Consider the following 22,721-nt stretch of genomic DNA (forward strand, 5'->3'; position numbering starts at 1 on the left):
TGAAAATGAAGGTGGTGTTTTTATCATAATACCGTCACAAATATCCACTGATATATACCGTGAACTGAGAGTTCAAACGCAACACATCAAAGTCAATACAGTACCAAACATGTCTGTTAGCAGTCGCACGCACATGTATCAGTTTTTGTAATATTAGACAACTCAGATATGCATTGGGTTATAGTATAGTGTGGACTGAAACTTTGAGCACTCACAAAAGAGAACTCAGATAAAAAAAACGGTTCAGCCTCTTTGGCTTGTGTTGCAACCTCCTACAAAGAAGTAGGGATGTCATTGGCTGCATCACTTGCCAACTGTTCCAACAGCAAAAGGTGACCTGTGTGTGTCCCAGTACATCCTTCTGTATAAGAGATCATTTATAGTATTTCATAACCTCTTGTTGATATGCTATATAACCAGCTCTACCAGAAGAGCAGCCTTGGAGGAACCGTGAACAAAGAGGTTGACAGAAGAATTGAGTGAACTTTTTCCTGTTAATTCTTCGTCGCCCGAGCTGCCAGCTTCTTGCAACCAGAACATCTGAATTTCACACAAACAAAATGCTTTATTGTTTTTTCTATGGAAACATCATGTCATTCAGGTTTTTCTAAGACGAATGGATCCTCTCAACTTCACATGCATTTGTCTGACCAGTAAGCAATTGATACAGCCGCTATAGGTAATAAGGCAAAAAGTAGCCAATTTTTACAATGCAACCACATATTCCAACCTTTCTCCGGCAAATGCGAGTGACATGAGTATATATATAATTAAATTATGCAACTCAGCATTTCAAAAAATGATAAGTCAAAGAACTCCATGCCATTAGAAAACTAGGCACACTACCAAGCTGGGAAGAATATCAAAACTAATGCTGATGGACAAGTGAAGCAGATGCCAAAGAAATTTGAGATGGAAATCTTGATGTAGATGAAGATAACAGTAAATCGCGCTCCATGACATGTTTCTGAACTTATATTGCTTGTTACAAAGAACTTATTACACAATATACTTAAAAAGTAAGACATATATGTATGGTAATGCAGAGTATATCAGTCTAATCAATATTGAAATAACTTTGTTAGTTATATAATATAGTAACAAACTCAAGGTTGCTTATTGCAATTGTTTACCTAGGATAAACACTATTAACAATGTTTTGCTTCACCAATGGATCCTTCTCTAATTAATACTGCATTTGACTAACACAGAGTACCAAAAATAGCTACAATTGTTTCCAGAAGGCAAGAAAAATTACCAAGTTTTATAAGCCATAAAAACCATGTGATAATGTATAAAATTGCAAAGAAAATGTAATAAGGTTTTGGGTGAGTGAAATGCAGATAGAGGCAGCACTACTAAATGGATAGTACGTTACGAGTAATCATGTTGTCTAATAATTTTCTATCCCATTCTTCGCCTTGCAGAAAAGGATAAGCAAAGACCGGGCACCATTTAACTCCGAGGATAAACAATCACATCTAGACATTCATTTCCTTAAGATTGCTTTATAATACATTTATGAAAAAAAAGTTTCAGGTGCGACCTCAAATATCAACACTCCAAGAAGGTTGTTTATATAAACTCCAACTACAAAATACAGGAAAACCGACATGATGTGGAAGTAGGTTGACTAAAACAAACCTTGGGTGCTGGATGCAACCGCTCTTCTTCTATTACTTGTGTTCCTTATGTTAGAGTACCAACTTGAACCCCTCGGACAAGAAGTCATCCCTGAGAAATAAAAAGCAGTAAGCCAATATTTCAATAAATCAAGGCAAGAGATATGAATTTATGCCAAATTGTTTGTATAAGAAATTGCATCTAAATTTCTTAGAAGAATACTAATAATTGTACAAGAAACCATGTGATGTTACATTAAAAAACAAAAATAAAAAAAGGCACTGCTATTCATTGGTTGCAAGTGACCCGCCGAGAGGCGAGAATACTATTCAAAGTTGACTTGACATTACAAGTAAACGCAAGTCAATATTAATTCCTATATAATCAGACAGCCAACATATATATACATATACACAGATTCCAACATAATCAGCTAGCTAATTACATTACCTTGTACTTCTGATCTTCCCCTTCCTTTTCTCCTTCCGCTGCACCTTTTTCTTAACCTCAGCCACGCTATTATCAAGCTTAACAAGGCTCTCAACGCAAACTTCAGCATAAAACACAAACGGCAAACCTTCAACAACAACCTCCTCAGCTGTGTGGTTAGCTAAATCATACCAAAGAAGTCTTTTATCATCGCAATTCAACAAAACCTTGGCACCGTCCCTCGAATAAGTCAATGGCTTCACGATGTCATTCCGTTCTATCAACGGAGGGCTAATTGTGAGCAATTTCATCCAAGAATTTCTCACTCCATACTCCTTCATCACCCAAATCACAACCCTGTGCCTACTTGTGCAAACCACACAAAGACAACCATCAAGCACATCCAAACTAACATCAACACCTCGGATCCGGACCTCTGACGGTAACAATATCGGAGTATGCATCTCTGTCCTCAAATTAAAAGCCATTATCACCGCGGTGGCTTCAATCTCCTCCGGATCTTCCACCAGAGTATGCATAACGCCGTTAAGGTGCACGCGCCAATTCCCCCTCAGAAACGGCAGCGCATAAGGGAAATCCCCAATTCTCCGCCAAGATTTCGACCTTAGACTGAAGATCTTCGTCTCGGAAGCCATCCAGATATGCGTTATCTTATGCCTAAATTCCGCAACCCTAACAACCTTGTAATCATCGCTCTCGGAATCGTATCCGAATCCATACGCAACCTTACCGTACGATTCAAACGGAGCTTGCATCTCAGTCGAGCAATTGGGCAAAGTCATGTATTCTCGCGAGAAAGTGTTCCACAGAACAAGCGGATCGCTCATCACAAGCACTATTCCGTTGCAGGAATTCGAGATCCCATCGACGCTTTTGTAATAGAACGGCGGCTTGATGACATGAGCCTTGTCGAGCGCCTCCAAATCGACGCTGTAAACGCCGAGGCCGCCGATTATCAGATTGCGGTGAGAGGTGGAAATCAGCGATTGGCGGAGATGCAGGTTGATGAAATTGTCACTGTCAATCAAATAACACCACGTTTTGGCGACGGCGCGGAACCGCTTGAGCGATTTCACCGGCAGGCGGCGGAGGATATCCTCGATGAGCTCGAACGGCAGATTCGGCATTCCTATCACTCTGAGGTTTGAGCTATCCTTTCACAAGTCAGAACCGTTTCATACGGTTTGATTTTCTTCTTTAAATAAAAATATAATATAAAAATTGATGGAACTTTCGAGAGCGTGAGGCGTGAGACAGTCACATGAGCTACGTGATTGTGAGTTCTTCAATAAGTGTGTTCTTTTTTAATTGTAGTTGGCTTGATTTTGAAGAATTCGAAAAAGAAAAAAGAAAAAAGAAAAAACAGGTGGGGTGGTTGGTGATAAAAAATGACTAGTCGGAGATGGAAACCGGCGGCGGAGAGGCGGTGGTAAATCTCTAGGTGTCGATAGCTGATGCGATGTGGCGTCTCATTTGAGAGCTGTCTATCGTCTCATTTTCTTTATCTTTTTTATTGCACGAATTTATCTTCTTTTTCACTTTTTTTTAATTACTTTAGAGAACTTGCCAAGCACTTTCTCAGACTCATCCCATAATTGATTCGATTACTATTTTATTTTACAGTATTTATTTTAAGGCATCCATAACGCGTTATACTATATTGAGTGCTTGGAGAATGGAGTTTTAATATTCATGGTCCCCAATCCTTATTACACAAATATAGCACTATTTTTTAACATTTATAGGACTACTACTTTTTTCATCTTTTCTTATGCATTTCAGTAATTCAAGCACTATTTTTTAACATTTATACTACTTTTTTTCATCTTTTTGTTTTTGCATTTCTGTAATTCAAATTACTAGTATTTGAGGTATATTACACTAGTCTTTTTGAACATTGTACTTTTTTTTCATCTGTTTTTTTTTCATTTCATTCAAGGACTGAAATAAGTGATATTTATGCATTCGCTCTTTTATTTAGGTTTGGTACTACTCTCTGTCTCTCTTCTCTATCTTTCTACCTCTCTATATCTATATAAGCATAAAAATAAAATCTTCAGCTGTCATTCAAACTCTAAAAAATTAACTGTCTTCACATTAAAATGATAAACTACAGATTAGGGAGATTTTAGAAGGAACAGCATGCACCTAACTGGTGGTGGCGGGAGGTGAGCTGACTGAGGCCGTGAGGGGCTAACTTCAACGGCGGCTCCAATCACATGAGAGCGCTCGTCATTGCCTTTATTTTATTTTTAAACTAAGTTGAATTGTACTATTTTTTTAGATATCTCAATTAAATTGAATTATTTTTTTTATCAAAAAAATAAAATATTTAATTACTTTATTTATTTATTATTTTATTTTATTTTAGTTTTATATTCCCTCCATCCGCCATTAGGAGTCTCATTTCTTAGCGGCACGTATTTTAAGAAATATTAATAAAAGTGGATAGAAAAAAATTAGTGGAACAGGGATTCCACTTGTATATATTAGTTTTAAATGAAATGTGAGTGGAACGAGTTAGTGGAAAGTGAGACCTATTACCATTTATGGTAAAAGTGAACCGAGACTCCTATTTGCGGACGGACTAAAATGGAAAAACGAGACTCCTATTCGTGGACGGAGGGAGTATATTTTATTCAATATAATTTCTTAATATTCATATTTGAAAGTTTTGCCTATATTTAGTTGGGACGGAGAGAGTATAATGTAAGTGCGACAAGTATTGACAAACGGACCAAAAAGGAAACAAGTAATGCACACGAAGGGAGTACTTTTTAAAAAAAAAAAGCAAAATTATGTAAATACATACTCCCTCCGTCCCACTCAAGATGACCACATTATTGAGTGACACGAGATTTTAGGAAGTGTTGTTAGGTGGAATAAAGTAGAAAGGAAAAATGTAGTTGAATATTTTAATTAGGAGAGAGGGGAGAGGAGGTTATTTCCAAAATTGAAAAATGGTCATCTTGATGGGACAAACAAAAATGAAAAGGTGGTGATCTTGAATGGGACGGGGGAGTACTCACTATTCTTCACTTTTTTATTTCATTACTCATTCACTATCTACATCATTTAAATTCATTTAGCGAGCAACGGTCAATATATCCAATCTACTGGGCCAACCGATCGGCTTGCATATCTGATGCACTTTTTATTAGCAATATAAATATCTGGAAGTATACAGAGTAGGAATAGTATAGCTAAAGGTCAGTACCAGATATCGATCACCGGGAAAACAATCACAGACTGGCTACCCTTTACTTAAATTCAATTACTATATGGAGAACCAAAAGATTTTGAGAATTTTTTAAAACAGAAAACAATTGAAAGAAATAAACAACTAATTGCAAATAAATCACGGATAGAGATAAGAGAATTCCAGGGATGTGCGTTCACAGTTATAGTTATACAAATTCCAACTACAATACACTAGCACAGTTAATACTTTGATAGGACAAGTCACCTAACTTATGCTCATGCGATGCAAACGTTGATTACTAATATGTAACTTCTAAAAGCTCCTAAGACACTTGAAAAGTCCTCACTCTCAATTAACAGTACCGTTTTAATGGAAGCTAACTGTAGTGTCTACTAAGTGGATCTAACTCGTCAACCTCCTCTCACAATTATGTAGCAAGTTATATTAATCATGCATATTGTGTCACACAATTATAAAGCATCAAGAATTACTTAGGGAATAAACAAAGTAAAAAAAAACGGATATTAAGTAGAAAATGAATTGTATAAGAAAGATTCCTGCTACTAGAAATTTTCTATTACAATCCTCTAAATTTAATAAGCAATTTGATAAACATCCTAGCATTTAATGTTCTCCCTCTGTCCCACTAGAAATGAAACGTTTTACTTTTTGGGTTGTCCCATTAGAAATGAAACGTTTCTTAAAATAGAAATAACTTTATCTCTACTTTTTCTCTCTCTCTTACTTTATTCTCTTTTCTTTAACTCACAAAATAACACTACATAAAATCATGTGCCGAAAAGCAAACGTTTCATATTTATTGAGACGGATGGAGTATTTACCAATAATTCCAAACACAGTACAAGGATGCTTACTACACAGCAGTACATTTCAGTCCTGTCATTTCTATTTTCTACACACAAATGACAAATCAAACGTCATTTCATTTTTCTACATGAAAATCAAAGAACATTAAATGTGAGTTTAATTTTTATTAACGCGTGCATTCTCAAACGAACACTAAATGTGATTACTTTCTATATAGTACACTGTACTCCTATATACGGAGAGTATTTATTAAAGTGGGCATCTCATACGAATTTGATAAAAATAAAAAAATAAATAAAGTATTAGGCATTTGTTGTTGAGGTTCTTTTATCCTAAAAAATGTAGATACATTCTCTGAAAATCCGGCATCCATCTATTCCTTTTCTCCGAATCGCAACATCTAAATGACACAAAAGGGCAAGAAGCCATCCACTTTTATTCGTTCACATATTTGTATGCTTATGCTTATTGTTGATGGAATTTACCGGTTTCAGGTTCAGCCGACGATTTCTTGGCCACAGCAGTGGAAGCTGCTAAGCAAGCTGCCGAGGTGCCAAACTTTACTGCTCTTATATTCCACATCAATGTACTTGTTCTCTAAATGGAATTTGATTTTTGTTTTTAAGATTATTCGATCTGGATTTTATGGGGCGAAACAGGTGGAGAACAAAGGAGAGGTACAATTAATTTTGCTTTCCAATTGTTTTGATCTTGTGATGAATGTGGGGAAAAGCATATGGCTTGAATGTTTCATTCAACTCATATTAAATTTCTCTACAATTTTTCAGACTTTTTAAATCGGGGATGGGGATAGATATTGGTAACTTAATTACTCGCCGCCCTGATTTATTGCTTCTGTACTTCTCCACTCAGACTACCATGGCAATGCTTCTGTCCTATGATACTTCTTGTGTGTCAGTGCAATAAACTGTATATTGGCCAAAAATGCTAGTAATGGGATAGAAGGAACAAAATGCCAATAATCTTGAGGTTCTATTTTGCTTCAGATGAATTCTTAGCTGATAGATACTCTCCACTGTTGCTTCTACGCAGGTGGATTTGGTGACAGAGACGGATAAGAAATGTGAAGAGCTCATATCCACTTTTCTCAAAAAACAATACCCTGACCATATGGTTGGATCTTTATGCATTTTCCTACTTGCAGTGGCATTTCTCTTGTTGGACGCCTCTCCATGCAGTGTCTTATGTCTGATATTGATCTTTGTTAAACTTAGTTCATTGGCGAAGAAACTGTTGCTGCTGGTGGCAATATGGAATTGACTAATGAACCAACTTGGATTGTTGATCCCATTGATGGAACTTTTAATTTTGTTCATGGGTTAGTATGTTACTTTCTTGTTCCTCTGTAGTAATTTTAATAAAGTTTTATTACAAATACCAAGCTCATAAGCTCCAAATCGAATGTGTTGCAGGTATCCATTTGTGTGTGTATCTATTGGATTGACAATTGGAAAGATTGCAACAGTTGGTGTTGTCTATAATCCAATTATGGATGAGGTAGGATGGGGATCTACTACTTTCAAGTATTATTCAACGTGTTTTATTTTCTGATACCTTTGCTTTCTCATGTCCAATATGAAATCCACTTAATTGATTTGTGAGTTCCCTGCAAATTTAAGGAAATATAGCTCAACAAACTTAACCTATACACAAGCTCCTTTGTTTTGATCAAATGATTTTATATTCTTGTCTATCTTTACATAATTAACTAATTGATGATCATGAATGTACGTATGATTAGCCAATGGAGAATTTATGTAATTTTTGGTTTTCTGCTGTAATTTCAGTGTGTGCTTCATAACAAATTGAAAGTTTGATGTCCAATTTTAAGCAGAATTTTTGTGTTTGAGAAGTAGATAATAAATCTTGGTTTCAAACATAGCTTTTTACAGCAGTTCGCGGCAAAGGTGCTTTTCTCAATGGGAAACCCATTAGAGGTGAGTGCTTCTTCATTTATATGTGTTATTGCCTGTTCATGCTATGGCTTGCCTGATCCCTGCTGCAAAATTTGTGATGTGCAGTATCATCTCAAGACGAGCTTGTGAAATCCCTTCTTGCTGCAGAGGTAATATGCTAATTGATGGAGAGGAATATGTATTTGATTATTTAGTGAAATATGAACCTACATCAAGGACATATTCACCTAATCTGTAATCTTGAAGTTTCAATTGTTAGAAAATATGTGTTGTATCCTTTTATCTGCAGTGAGGTAATCCATCTTTTGCCTAAACCGAAATAACAGGTCATCGCATCACATGAGAAATCCGTCGTGGATGCCTCTACTAATCAGATCAATAGCTTACTCTTCAAGGTGGCTCATTTGCATTCATTTCAATGATTTAACCATTTCTTGCATTTACATGTGGGTGGTTATAGATGATAGTATGCATTGCCACTTGGTCAGGTTCGGTCACTTCGGATGAGTGGCTCTTGTGCTTTAGATCTTTGTGGGATTGCGTGTGGGAGGCTTGATCTATTCTACTTAGTTGGGTTTGGAGGCCCCTGGTAAGATTTTAAGGTTTTTTGTTGCGATATTGTCAAATAAATTACTGAATCGGTTCATCTCTCCAGGGATGTGGCTGCTGGTGCTGTTATCGTAAGCGAGGCTGGAGGACTTGTCTTTGATCCGTATGTAACAACTCATCCACTTCCTTGAGAAATAGCTAATATTGTTATGTGAGGGAAAGGTCCATATAGAAAGAACTATTGAAACAAAGCAGGACCATATAACAAGCACATATCAATGTAGTTTCTACCTCTTAAAAAACAAGAAAATAAAGTGAAAATCATGGAATATGCAGCGGTAAAGAAGGCTACTTGGTATCGACACTTCTATCACCCTTACATACATAAATGCAACATCAACTTAAGTTGAGCAGTAGAATGGTTAGTCTTTAAATTTAATGTTGCAATTGTAAAAAAGAAGAAAGTTTATTGGATTTTTAGCTAGGTTAGGGCAATGCGAACTTTATGGAGTATAATCGTTTTATGCATCTTGAACTCATATACATATATTCTTTCCAGTTCGGGTAAGGATTTCGACATCACAGCTCAACGAGTAGCAGCTTCGAATCCTCTTCTGAAGGACGCATTTGTCGGGGCACTGCAGCTGTCGGAATGAAGGAACCCTTTGAGAGCAAACACTGATATATTTGACAAGTTAGTTATGTTTCTCTACAACATTTGCAATGTGTCCTTTGTTGACTATAGGGCGTGTTTGGTTTCTTAGACGTGAATTGACAATAAAAGATAGGGATCCTGATTGTGAATTGCCTATCTTATGGATAGTGTTTCTCGACCTCATGTTTGGTTTGATGGTTTATTATCATGAATTGGGTTATCCGCTGTTTGGTTCGTGCTATACCTTTCTCCCTTAAAATATTAGTACCTATCATTCTCACGCACACCTCACACAAACTTGTTTAAAAGGGATTGAGATATGAACTCAATCCCTTTTGATGAAACATAGAGAAGAATATAAAATATACTACTCCATTATATAGCAATCAATCAATAGAGTATAAGTAGAGAATTAATAGTTGCATTATCGGCCGGACATGAGATGAACTAAGCCTTGATTCTCATAGAAGGAGCCAATGTCCCAATCCTCAGTGGACGAAGATAATGTCATCAGTGCCACCACAATAGATCTCATGCTTGGCCGTAGCTGCGGATTCTCATGTGTGCAAGCCTTAGCAAGATGTGCTACCTTGGAGACGGAGTCCATAGAATAGTCATCTCCGAGTCTTGGATCAACTAACTTTTGCAGTGCTTGTGTTTGATCGGGATCGTTGAAGGCCTCTTCAAACAGAGCAACAAGGCCTCTTGATTCAGCAACCACTTCATTTGTCCTCACAATTGCTTCCTTTGCAGATATTAGCTCGAAAAGAACTACCCCAAAGGCATACACATCTACCTTGGGAGAAACATCTCCATATTGCGCGTACCTGCACGCCATGTGGATTAATACACAAGAAATAAACTCTATATACAAAATTATTCAAACGAGGAGAATGGAGAGGTTGGCAGATTACTCTGGTGGCATGTAGCCGAAAGTTCCAACAAGACGCGTTTGCAGAGAAGCACTCCCCACCTCAGTCAGTTTGGTCAGACCAAAATCAGCAACCTAATAGTAATAAGCAACACATCTTAGATATTTAAGAGAGCCCTGATTCTATATTAATGTAGTACTTCTATTTGTTTTCTTTCCGACCTTGGCACGAAAGTGGGTGTCAATGAGGATGTTAGCACATTTGATATCACGATGAATGTAGACCGGAACTGTGTGTTCATGAATGTATTCAAGCCCTCTTGCTGAATCTAGGGCAATTTGCACCCTCGTCGACCAACCCAATGCCTCCTTAACTACATATAATCAAACATATGTAAGAGCATGCCAACACCTAAATGATACTACTATAGTATGATGTTTGCAAACTGCAGCATATAATACCTTTGCCGCGTAAATGCTGACTTAGGTTACCGTTGTCAATGTACTCGTAAACTAGAAACAGAGACCCTTCGACACAGTAGCCTATCAAACGCACCTGCATTCGCAAAATGACTAGTATCTTTTCAGTATTGTTGCGAATCTGTAACATTAACAAGAGAGAGTTGTGTTAATGTTTATAAATTACCAAGTTTACGTGATGAACATGGGTTAAGACTTTGAGTTCGGCTAGGAATTCCTTGGATGCTTGCATGTCCATCTTCTTGATCGCGGCTTTCTGCATTTATCAGTTCACACTAAGTTACATTACATGCGAAAAACTAGTCATGACATGTTTCGAAAATGATTATACGTACCTCGCCTCTTAGCTCTGCATAATAAACAGCTCCAAATCCACCTTGTCCAATTTTATTAGACAAACTGAAATCATCTGTGGCCAAAGCTAGCTCTTCATACGTGAACTCCACTGACTTATCGACCGTGATTCCCTTCAGCTTCGGAGACATACTATCAGCAGCAACTCTACCAGATTCCGGGTCCGCCCCAACACCTAAAATTGGTCAAATATTCAATATGCATTCAGAAAAAAAATTGAAATGCAAAGGTTTTTACTGTACCATTGATGGTCTGAGTGTGGAGAATCAATGATTCTTTGGTGGGCTTTCGCCTTGCGTAGAAGACAAAAAAGAAACACAGTGCCAAAGAGGCTGCTCCGAGTGCTGCTGCAATGGATATGCCGGCAATGGCTCCACTGGAGATGCCTGCACGCTAGCCGGTTAGAATAATGATAAGGTTTGGAGTTTGGAATAAGAAGACCAACCGTTTGAACTGCACCAACAAAACCACAAGGGGGATTAGCATAAATAATAGTGAAGCTGAAACTGAAAAAATAAGATATACTAGCATCCATATCCTGTACCTTGACTTGAATGGGGGATACGTTCCATTTTCATCTGCAATAAATTAATGCACTTTATCAGATCCACATCCTCATAAAGCTAACTTCACAAATAGTTGGATACGTGGATATGATTATGGTCTCTAGCTCAATTATAACAAGGATAATTGGATATATTGACATTAATTTGTTGAACATGTTTAATCTTGGATTTGGGGTCGTCAACAAAAGGGAACCTATATACTTTGCTATTCATTAATTACATGTGCAACCTCTTGTCATTATTCTTCAATTAAAACAAAAATTAGAAATAATGGTGGAAACCTTTATTTAAATCATGAGTTGAGGAGTGTGACCGGGTCTGATGTATATTTGGTGCATTTTTTAAAATTATTTGTCTTGATGCGACCAAGATTGTAATATACTATTATGAACTGCTCATCCCTCACTAGTCACAAGACTACAAATTTATCATAATATATTCTTGCTTACATTCGCTGGATGCTCCAACAACACAAATTAAACAAAATTGGATTAACAAAGTACACACATTAAATTTATCTTTCACGAATAGGTGCTCTGGATTTCAAAATAAATTAAGGTATCGATAAAACCAACTTTATACTGATAGCTAAAGCTACGATAAAACACAGTTAAGTTAGAATTAATATAAACCAAATATACATAGCCCTCTTGATTTTAATTTTCAATTTGATCAACAATTTATCAATGAAAAATCAAATACAAACTGAAAGTAACGTGATCATACTACATTTAGTTCCTTATCATCCGCCCATATTTCATACTCACCATAAATTGCTTAAAAATTCTAACTACTAATATAAGTAATAAGACGTTAGGCTAGTTAGTGTATACATAACATATGAAATGATAATCCAAAAGTAAGAGTTATATTAGTAATTATTACCAACATCTTCTGAAATAAACTTGATGTACTAAAAATTCGCCAAGCACTTACATTTATAATGCCATTTACGAAAACAATAACCACAAAATTACAAATAAGGCAAGAATTAAACCTCACTAACCTTTAGCGGGCAAGAAAACGGTCCCTGACCCGGCCTCGAAATTCGAAACCGGGTTGAACTCTTTTAGCAACTCGGGTGGGACCCCAGTATCTGCGGCCAATGACACCAGGGTCTCCCCAGGGAGGAGGGGGTACGTGGCAAACAACCCGTACGCCCTACTCACCTTGGGGTCCCCACAAGAGCAGTTGACCGTCACATTGATGGGGACCGAGTCGGGCACTTGGGTCGGATCATACACATTGACCCGCTGGATCCAATAGTCGGTTGTAAGGTTCGCAAAGGCGAACTTCGCGACCCTACTATAAGTGTCATCCTTTTGAGTGATGTAAGCAAACGTGTGCCCTAAGAAATCCCCGTTGAGGCATTCGCACGTGAAGGGCACGTTGATGCGGGTCCCGGTCCGGATGCTATCAGGGCTCGGTACATGCGGGTTGTACCGGAGAATGTCTGGGAATTTTTGGTTGAAGATATTGGCAATGTAGGTGAGATTCGAACCTTGCCAGACGTAGTAGGACGCGATGGCGAGATCGCATCCCTTCTTACATTTGGCTTCGGCGTCCAAGCATGTGAGGAGAAGGGTAGAGAGGAAGATTGCTATTGGGATAAGTTTGGTTTCTTTTTTGGGAAATATGTTCATGTTTTGGAGAGGTTGGAAGAGGAGGAACAAAATGAATTATGAATGATGATGAGAAGATTCCATGTTGTTGAGGCAAAAATGCTGTATTGTCATTTCATTAAAAAAATTTATGAGTTGTAATTTGTTTATTAGGGATAGTTTATATAGTATATGTGCCATGTGTAGACATTATCAATGTCTACTATCTCTAAAGGGACGTGGATATATGATGTTTTTATTTGTTTGGTTTGTCGTTTTCATTAGTTGAATAATGGTTTATTAGTAAACAGGCATAAACTAGAATTCCAAATTGGTAGTGTATTGTCTGTTTTGAGTGTAATTATGGGATTTTATATTGTTGCCGGACAGTTTTTGTAAATAATAAAATAATCCTTGAAAGCTATGGCATTACAATGGAAATTTTATAAATTAATGGATGTATAAAAAAAAAATCCTTGAAAGCGATACAATGGAAATTTATGTTTATTGTTACACTTGAAACACTATTTATCTGTAATACTATATTACACAACAAAATATTCCGTCCATCCACGATTAGAAATTTAGAAGCCCTGGTTAGTTCTGTACAAGAAATACACAAGAAAATGGATAGAAAAAGATAGTAATATATACATCAAGAAATAGTAATATGAAATTCTTAATTAAAAAAAGGACCGAAAGGCAAACCAAAACTCCTAATCATATGGCTGTATATAGGGTCCTATTTTAATGCTTTTAGCACCCTAATCCAAAATCAAGACTAAATCTCCATGCTTGGATTTTAAAATGAGTGAATGAGATTAAAGCTCACAAAATCTCAATAAATAGTAGACAAAATATCAACAAAAGGGTAATATCGTCATTATGTTATTATATGATAATTTTCGTGAGTGTTTTTTTATATCAACATTGTATATTACAAATATCAACACAAGGACAAGAAAATATCAACACATTTTTATTGAGATTGGACATGCATAATATTGAGATTTTGCCTACAATATATTGAGATTTTTTGTTGCATTTGTTGAAAATAGCTGCTTATCAACATGTACGAAAATTGAAATATAATTTATCAAATTTCATCACCCGAACATCGTCGGAACATATGCAATTGAGATCTCGTTGGAATCCTTATTAAATTATCTTTAATTTGATATATTTTTTGCGAAAAAATAATTTAAATTAAGAGAGTTACGTAAATTTAAAGATTTGAGATGATTTTGAGAAGAGAGAAAGTAGTTAGTTATAATTACTACATATAGGATTTGACATTAATACCCTTCTAATTTAATTAATAATTAAAATATATTACACTTGACATTATATTAACCACAAGATCTTCTAATCTAATGGTTGAAAATTGGTCTCAATTTGGGATTAGTAATTAGTTAGCAATTGATTACATCCCGCTGTATATATTTTATTCCTGAGTTACAACTCTCACACGCAACCAAAGTGATTGTGAATGTCGTAAGAATTCAACAATCTTTTATTTTACTCCACTAAATAACGTTTGACACGCTTTCATATAGTTCAAAGTTTTGTTTAAAAATATATACGATTTCCTTCACAGAAAATAGGAGGGGGATCCTCTCTAAGTCCACAAGTTTCAAATATAATATGGAATTTGTAGTAAAAAAAAAACACATTTTTAAGATAAAATAAACAAATATACAACAATTTTTCTAGCACGATTTTACAAGTTTTACTTTATACTCTCCAATTCAGAAACACTTAAAAGAGTCAAATCAATTCATGAACTCCAAATTCCGAACCAAACAAATGAGTACTTACTTCCGAGATCCGGTTATATGAGTACATAATTAGAATTAAATTAGTAGTAATTTCTGGTAGAACTATACTTTAATCAAATAATACTATTAACAATACTTGCTGGACCTTGTTTACCATAGAGGGGACAACACAACATTGTTCTAACCGAGTCTTGCCGATTATCTCGCAAACATTTGACTCTTCAGAAAGTTAGCATTTGGCGTCCAAATAAGAAACATACAAACCAATTATATGCATCACTGCTTACAATTTTGCATATACAAATATGTTACAGAATTAAAAAAAGATCCAAATTTGTTAAATACAAGCCTGCAGGGAAGCCTCGGATAAAGCAGCTTCATTTATTTAATCCTACTTGTTTGGAGTAAACTATACAGATGCAGGCCATGGCTTCTTATAAGCAAAAGATGAATAATTCTTACATAAACATCGGTATATATACCTTCATATTGCGGAAAAATGCTTACTATTGGAGGAGATGCTGAGGCCTTCACCAACCTTCTAATCTTTGATCTCTTCTTGGTGATCCTCTTGACGTGGCTGAAATATGAACCAACCTTCGTTTCAGCATGAGCCTTAGCTTTTATGTGCTTATGAACAGTTTCATTCGGATGGGGACAATCGAGAGATGAAAAAAATCTTGACATCAACAGTTTACCTCAAGGTAGGATCTGACTTCATCAGAAGCTCCAATTTCCCCATCACCAAAATATGACTGAGCATTTTCCTCGATATGCTCCACCCTGCATAAAGTGCAGTTAATAGTAGGAACTAAATGTCAATTTTCATAACCATGAATGGCTACAAAGTAGCATTAATGTGCAGAATTAGGCTATCAGCAGATTTTGTCGGGTGAAATGCAAATACAAGTCTACGAGAAATCAAGATCAGTGATAGGATTATAAAATTCAGAAGTGAGTCTTACTCATAAATGTAGTTAACCATTATGCCCGCACTTTGCTTTATGCCCTTTTCGGATAGATCTGCCATCCAATTAATCCTTCCAACCATCTGTATCAACATTATGAGCTGCTGATTAGAATGAAGTTCTCCAACATTAATTCTACTACTATATTTATTGATTTACATATACTTCATACTATTTCTTTTCCTTCCCTTCTTTATCTTTTTCAATATAAGTTCATAGTAAAGAGTAAATATGGGATGTAAGATGTTTCAGAAAAACAGAAGAAAAGAAAGCACCACAAGTGGCAAAAAAGAGGTGCTATTATGGAGATATAAAATGCATAACCAACCGCTCCATTTTGCAAGTGAAAATTTCCAACAGAATCCAGAGCCTTTCCTCTCTTCTTCTCTTGAAGAAGATACCTTCAGTCAAGCATAAATGAGAATAAGACACTACAGCAACACAATAGAAAACGACCCTGTTGCATTCATGCATGTCATCATGATATTACTCAATATGACTCAAAACTAAATTAAAAGCTAAACTATGAAGCCCTTCAAAAAAAAAAAGAAAAGCTAAGCTCAGAATCTATCAACTTTAGCATCCAATAACCCTAAATAACAGAACTAAGATCATTATTAAAAACACTTAGGAAAAATTATAATAGTGATGATAAACTTTGAAATCAAGAATTGCTTTTGAATAAACTAACTTATTTAAATTGTATATTCTGAAATGAAATCAACTCAGCTCCCAAAGAGCATAAGGTTGTAGAAATAAGTCAGAAGTAGAAATTAAAGTTCAAATGTATTTCAGAAATAGAAAGTGTCCATAGAAACTATAATACTATAAATGAAATGATTTGCAGTGTTATATCATTAACCAGGATCAAGAATACAATGTTAGAACAAAAATCAAGACTATTAGGCTTAATGAGTATGAAGCTATGAAATATTTCATCTATCATGAAATACAAAATCTTCATTAATGTCATAAGAAATGGAATAAAACAACACAGTAGCCTCTTCAGCTCATGAAACGCACCTGGCACAGAGCCTCATAAGAGGAATTCTCAGCACAGATGCCAACTTTTCTGAATTAATCCATTTTTCACTTGATGACAACAAGTTCCGCAATACCTCCATCCCATTTTTTCCCATGTTAAGTTCTCTAAAGATAAGAAACGGAATAAAAGATGATATCTTAGTAAAGCTGATGATAGATAAGGTATAAATAGAGAATGAGAGATTAATTCATCATGGAGAGTGCATTACAGTTCCTTAAGGTGGAGTGAAGAGAAAATAGTTGTTATTATACCTTTAAGCAATGACTTAAGGGGCAATTAAATGTATACAAAACTTAGCACTAATAGAAAAAGTCATGTAAAAGTGCGATCAACATTAACCTGCCTGCACATAAAAAGTTAAAAACTGACCCACAAGACGTCGCAAATATTATGCAGATTCTATAATGATTCGTTGCAAGTGCAGTGAATCTAGTCAGATTATGTAGTAGATTTAGTGGTATAATTCTTTTTAAGCATGTAAAAACTAAAAAGAGATTTGGTGTTTGGAAATTCTTCACTCGAAGAGAGGAATGCTCTTCACTGTCAATGTTGCAGCACTCGAAAAGACCCACTAAGATTTATTGTTATCAAAGATCTAATAATGCACATTTCCGTAAAGCTTCACAGATAAGCTTACTCGGTAGCCTCTAGGAGTGCACTTTCTTCTTCAGGTGTTAGCAAGTTCTCACTGAAAGTTGAATCAGATATTTCAGTGGGTGCCAGTTTTGACAAAAGCCACTGCATGTAACCTGGTATAGGACTAAGTGTTGCAAATGTCTGCAGGAGATAAATTCTGCAACTTAATATCACAAGAATCTCACACATCAAGAAAAAGGATCATCATGCACTATACAGCTAATTTCACAACAAACCTGACACAGTAAGAAAGAACCAACAGGGGAGCTCATTAAACTGGCCAATACATTGTGTTGTGTGTAGCACAAACGATCAAGCTTAGACATTTACTTGCCCATACTACCCTATTTGAGCTAATATGAGGTGTGTTGTTATGTCTTAATTTAACCATGGCATGCTACCTGGTCGATAACTGTTTATAGATGTAGAATGAAGTTCCTTTCAAACAGTTTCTCAAGAAAATTTCCGGAAAGGTCCTGTTGGATTTGCATTTCTAGAATGGGTACTGCATTGAATTTTCCCTAGGTCCTAATCAGTACAACTGGATAAACTAGCCCAGCCTAATTCATACTGTATATGGTATATTCCTAGTGGACGTCATGTTTTTTTGCTGCAACAGAGCATAATGTAAATATTCCCATATAATTACTTATTTAGATATTTTCTCCCAAACAAGTGTTAAGAAATGAAGGGGCACATCATTAGCATAGGAATATAAGGGGAGAGATTGACTTGAGCCTAGGTTTTAACTTCCCATTTGAGGAAGTTAGATAAAAGCGGTACCTGTCAAAATCGTAAGGTATCTAAAAGCACAAACTTACTGAAATTGTTGGCATGTCTCTTCTAACGACATCAATCACACGTTTTATAAGAAACTTTCCCAGGTTGATTCCAGATAAACCTGGCTGCAAATCACAGCAGTAAATTCATAATAGAAACGTTTACAAATCATGACAAACCTAAGAATGATTTTTCAAACTATTTATGAGACAATGGTACTAAATCATGTTAAGTTCACTCTTGATTCTTGAAAGACTATTCAAGTGAAACATGACATGGGCGCGCAAATAGTTGGTTGATGATAAAAGGAAAGTATTATTGCTTTCTAGTGAAAGCATAAATTCTTTCAGAATTCTATCTACAGCTCAAAGAATTTTATAGAGAATCATCTAGTCCAGTGAAGAGGAAGGTTGAAGAAAAATATATTTTTGAAAATTTGCAAAATATTTTTGGAAGAAATTATGACATTCATATCACCTGAGTAGAAGAGATGGAGTAAAAAAGTGCACATGTTGCCTCACATTCAGGTATTGGAGGATCATCCCATAGAACTTCCTGCAGAAATATTGTTATCAGTGAATCATAGCTTCAAATCCGTACTACAGTATAGGGCAGAAAAATGTTCACCTGTATTGTTTGAGCCACGTGCTTCATGAGTGCAACTTCAATAAAAATTAATGGTTCGCCTGTAGACAGATGTATTATTAGCCACAACAGGCTGGCGATATTCGGTTTACAAGAAATAATAACTCTAAAGTCTAAATATACACAACCGCAACTTCTGTAAGTGCATATGGACTCAAGTTAGGTTTTAAACTATAATGTTGTCATAATTTGTTACAACTTTTTATTTTTATTTTAAGTAGGAGGAAAGGAGAGGAGGATTGAACTGAGACCTCTCCTTTTCATATAAGAGAGATCCACAGCTTGGGTGTGGTGAAGGCCGAAGAGACCATACTTTGTAGCAACTTTATATGTAGCATACTAATGAAATCTAATTGCGAAGGTATCTAATAAGTTTATACTTCCTATTAGATTCTGAAAGAATTACTATGACCAGTAGTTATTAAATAAAATTACAAATTTATGACTGTCACAATATTGTCCTTCAATTAATTACTTACAAAGGATATAATCATATCAAATTTTGTATGCACTATCATACATAAAAAACAGGACAAGATTATACAAAGCTATTATTACTCCTGTATTAAGTACTTATGAGTTATAATATGGACATCTCATGAAATCCTTATACTTATAATTCTAACTCAAACACTTACTAATCCCAAAATAAATCAATAAGATAATTAAAAAGAATATTATTAAGAATTTTATTTTACTGTAACTAAAATCAAATTATTAAAAGTCTCTATAATTATTGTCTTTTATAAGATGTTGAGAGGGATTTAAAATGCCAATTTTGCAAAATCTGAGTGAACTCATTCCGCCACCTTCAAAATAATTTATTATCTACTGTGAGCATTATGAAAATAGCCCTATCTATCAAGTCAGAATTTTAATGCACGAGCATAAGAAAGAAAGTTAACCTGGAATCGCTGGGTGTAAGTACCCAAAACAGCGGCGTCCCATGCCCAGTCTTCGCTTCAGATCTAAAAGATTACTGATTGGATGTACTGCCTACAAATGACCAGACAGGAGTCCCATATTTTAATAGAATACAGGTGGGAGAAGTCAATGGAGATTTTAGCCACTTACATGTAACCTACCTCATGTGCTACAATCTTTTCCAACAGAGATGCTGAATCATCCCAAGTTATGTGATGAAGCTGAAGATTTGCAGGACTGAGCCATGTAATAAGCTTCTCTTTCAAGTAAGAGTCCAGTGCTCTCAGCACGGCAGTATTCTCCTCCCTTGAAAAATTAATAAAATATGTGCTCTTTTAGGAGTCCATAAGCAATTAATTCGAACTTTTTCTTTATCATCTAATCACTCAATATAAAATAATCGTAGTAAATATGTTTTATCAATCTAATAATTCACAAAAACTGAAAATACCCCTTTAAGGATGAATACTTATAATATCATGCTCCTTTTATTTCACTATTGCCCAACGAGAGTCAACTTCCATCCATGAAGTTTTCTCCTAGATCTAAAATGAAAGAGATGGAGAAATGTGGAAGTGTAAATTTGGTGCATAACCTTACGCGAGAAAAGATAGTATGTCGGCCCTCATAATTGATAAGAATCTTAGTCCTCCAGGGTGTGTGTTCAGCCGTTCAAAAAGAACTTCGTACATTGGCTTGAGTGATTCCCTCAAATTCCGCTCGATCCTGTAGAAAGCAGAGAATGATCCCTCGCCTTCATGTGCATTTTCCAGCGGCTTATCACCTAAAAGATTCTAAAGGTTAAAAAGACTAGAACAATCGCAAAGAACAACTGGAACAAGCAATAGTAATCTTACTGCTTGGAAGTTCAAGCCCAAGATATTGTTTCATCAAATCACGAACTTGCTTCCGATTAAGATCATATTCTCTAGCAAGTGTCAACAATAATGCCCGACGGTTCTCATTGGGAAGGCCATAGTAACCCTGCATTCCTATTGTGAAATCAGTACCAAAAGATGCTTAACAATAACTTGCTGGCATGTGCAAAACTTTAACCCACCTCAGAAAAATCATCTAGCGCAACATCTAGAATCTCTGTCTTGTTCATTGACATAGCAGCATGCATCGATTGTTGCACTCTCACAACATCTCTACAACATTCACTTCAAGAGTTAATGCCACTATATGTAATACAAATCACATGTTTACTCTATATTAGAAAGGATCGTATATAAAAATTGCAGTAAATTACTAATGGAGCAGTGGAGAGAATATATGCAAACATCTAGTAGCTGATGTCTGCAGGAAAAAGCTCAATGATGGTAGTACACCTATTGATTGTTCCAGTACATATGTATTTGAAACATGGTAACTTGTGAATAATTTCCTAGGAATTCCATTCAAAACAGATATAACTTGACCTGAAAGGAAATTTCTTAATAACATCTTCTTGATATTGTTTACGTATGAGAGCTACCCATTCCAAACTACCTGCAGTACTATATACAGTGTTCACTCTTAAAATGTTACAGAAATTTAACGTAAGTATCAACGAGTTTTAGGTAGGAACTATGCTAAAAGCCATAAAATCAATTTTTTTTTTGTAAGGGAAACGAGCCAGACAACACAAGGAATAAAATACTCCGTATGACTTAGTTCATTACCATGCCATTCATCGATTTTACCCCGAGCTCGTCATCAACACCAAATTATTATGTAATGAATCTAGCCTAAGTTACTTATACATATCAAGTCCTATCTGATTCACAAAATAACCTCACAACAGCATAATGTAGGGAAGTCTTTAGGCCCATTCCTTCTTGTCCTTGAGCTTCAATAATTCATGAAAATTTACTTGTTAATACTTCAATCTACTCACTTGAGCTACACTGATAAACGAACCTCCGCTTTGTAAATTTTCCTCAAAATCACACATTTAAATAAGGAAAAAACTTGTGTTCACCCGGAATCACATCCACATCCATCTCAATGAGGGTTCAGCAATCCCTAATCAGGATTTATTAATTCCTAGTTAGAAAATATTATCACAATTAAATACTCCTATTAATTATGGCAAATGCACTTTAAAAACCGCAAATATATATAAAATGCATCGGCGTATACATAGCAAAAACAAGCATGCTTTCTCTGTGTGGCCGATTTCTTATACAAATCAAATCACTCGAAAAAAAAAACACTATAATCACATACGTGTGGAGAGTGGCTGAGGCATCCTGAGAAGTAGAAACTTTGCCGTTCCTAACGCCATCGATTGGCGGGAATTGCATTTGATTTATTCTGTTCTGCTCATTCACACAAACAAACTAAATCAAACAATTACCAGATCAAATTGTTAAAAAATTAGGCATAATTGGGGCAGTAGATTGAGGTGAAAGCAACACGACTTACGGTGGTGGGGGAAAGTGGGCGCATTCTAGCACGCATAAAAATGGAGAGAGCCTTCCTGTTGTTGTTCATATGCGTATTTGTTTAGTCAGAAAGTGGGCGCCCTCTAATTTTCTGAATTGTTCTTCCTGGCGGCCATTGAATTGTTTATTACGAATTCTTTAAACTGAAATCTCGTTGGTGCGGCTTTGACAATGGCGCGCCACCCGCCTCCGACACCGACGCAGTTTTGGGCCTTTTGGCCAAACTAATTTGGAGGCCCAATATTCCGTGATTTTCTCATATCAAAGGCCCAAATTAGTTGTAAAAAAAAAAAAATTAATATGAAACGAGGCATTCGAAAATATGAAGAAGAAAGGATTGAAAATTGGAAACCAGAGATTTTTGTGTTGATGAGAATTGAAAATTCGTTTTGGTGGATCC

The 22,721-nt window shown here is 35.8% G+C and overlaps 4 protein-coding genes across 8 annotated transcripts; 1 reads left to right on the forward strand and 3 right to left on the reverse strand.

The window, feature by feature from the left end:
* On the reverse strand, window positions 1–3,539 carry LOC125194126 (F-box protein CPR1-like). Its single transcript, XM_048092175.1, has 3 exons — window positions 2,074–3,539; window positions 1,645–1,734; window positions 1–540 (listed from the first exon to the last, which is right to left on the reverse strand). Exons 1-2 carry the CDS (start codon window positions 3,198–3,200, stop codon window positions 1,695–1,697), a joined length of 1,167 nt encoding a protein of 388 aa, XP_047948132.1. The 5' UTR covers window positions 3,201–3,539; the 3' UTR covers window positions 1–540; window positions 1,645–1,694.
* Window positions 3,540–6,373: 2,834 nt separating this feature from the next.
* On the forward strand, window positions 6,374–9,485 carry LOC125193985 (inositol monophosphatase 3-like). The gene is made up of 12 exons (XM_048091965.1): window positions 6,374–6,520; window positions 6,598–6,653; window positions 6,730–6,780; window positions 7,157–7,237; window positions 7,339–7,442; window positions 7,537–7,621; window positions 8,007–8,061; window positions 8,146–8,189; window positions 8,367–8,435; window positions 8,529–8,629; window positions 8,696–8,752; window positions 9,149–9,485. Exons 1-12 carry the CDS (start codon window positions 6,508–6,510, stop codon window positions 9,243–9,245), a joined length of 813 nt encoding a protein of 270 aa, XP_047947922.1. The 5' UTR covers window positions 6,374–6,507; the 3' UTR covers window positions 9,246–9,485.
* A 51-nt stretch (window positions 9,486–9,536) lies between these two features.
* LOC125193982 (chitin elicitor receptor kinase 1-like) lies at window positions 9,537–13,232 on the reverse strand. The gene is made up of 10 exons (XM_048091960.1): window positions 12,522–13,232; window positions 11,494–11,527; window positions 11,395–11,402; window positions 11,192–11,335; window positions 10,931–11,124; window positions 10,762–10,851; window positions 10,578–10,671; window positions 10,338–10,489; window positions 10,159–10,250; window positions 9,537–10,071 (listed from the first exon to the last, which is right to left on the reverse strand). The coding sequence occupies exons 1-10, from the start codon at window positions 13,156–13,158 to the stop codon at window positions 9,669–9,671; spliced, it is 1,848 nt and encodes a 615-aa protein (XP_047947917.1). The 5' UTR covers window positions 13,159–13,232; the 3' UTR covers window positions 9,537–9,668.
* A 1,910-nt stretch (window positions 13,233–15,142) lies between these two features.
* Window positions 15,143–22,588, reverse strand: LOC125193983 (malonyl-CoA decarboxylase, mitochondrial-like). 5 transcript variants are annotated; one of them, XM_048091961.1, is made up of 16 exons: window positions 22,302–22,575; window positions 22,104–22,216; window positions 20,953–21,043; window positions 20,750–20,876; window positions 20,493–20,676; window positions 20,054–20,198; window positions 19,874–19,964; window positions 18,951–19,009; window positions 18,801–18,878; window positions 18,365–18,448; window positions 17,545–17,684; window positions 16,886–17,011; window positions 16,191–16,263; window positions 15,860–15,945; window positions 15,593–15,677; window positions 15,143–15,474 (listed from the first exon to the last, which is right to left on the reverse strand). In XM_048091961.1, the coding sequence occupies exons 1-16, from the start codon at window positions 22,368–22,370 to the stop codon at window positions 15,436–15,438; spliced, it is 1,590 nt and encodes a 529-aa protein (XP_047947918.1). In that variant the 5' UTR covers window positions 22,371–22,575; the 3' UTR covers window positions 15,143–15,435. The 5 variants fall into 5 exon arrangements, 4 of the variants coding, with proteins under 4 accessions (XP_047947918.1, XP_047947919.1, XP_047947920.1 ...); XM_048091962.1 differs by having other exon boundaries at window positions 22,104–22,195; window positions 22,302–22,572; XR_007171669.1 differs by having other exon boundaries at window positions 15,418–15,474; window positions 16,191–16,319; window positions 22,302–22,588.
* Between the last annotated feature and the right edge of the window lie 133 nt (window positions 22,589–22,721).

This window comes from Salvia hispanica, chromosome 6 (genome assembly GCF_023119035.1).
Source record: "Salvia hispanica cultivar TCC Black 2014 chromosome 6, UniMelb_Shisp_WGS_1.0, whole genome shotgun sequence".
In the NCBI taxonomy this organism is placed as follows: domain Eukaryota; kingdom Viridiplantae; phylum Streptophyta; class Magnoliopsida; order Lamiales; family Lamiaceae; genus Salvia; species Salvia hispanica.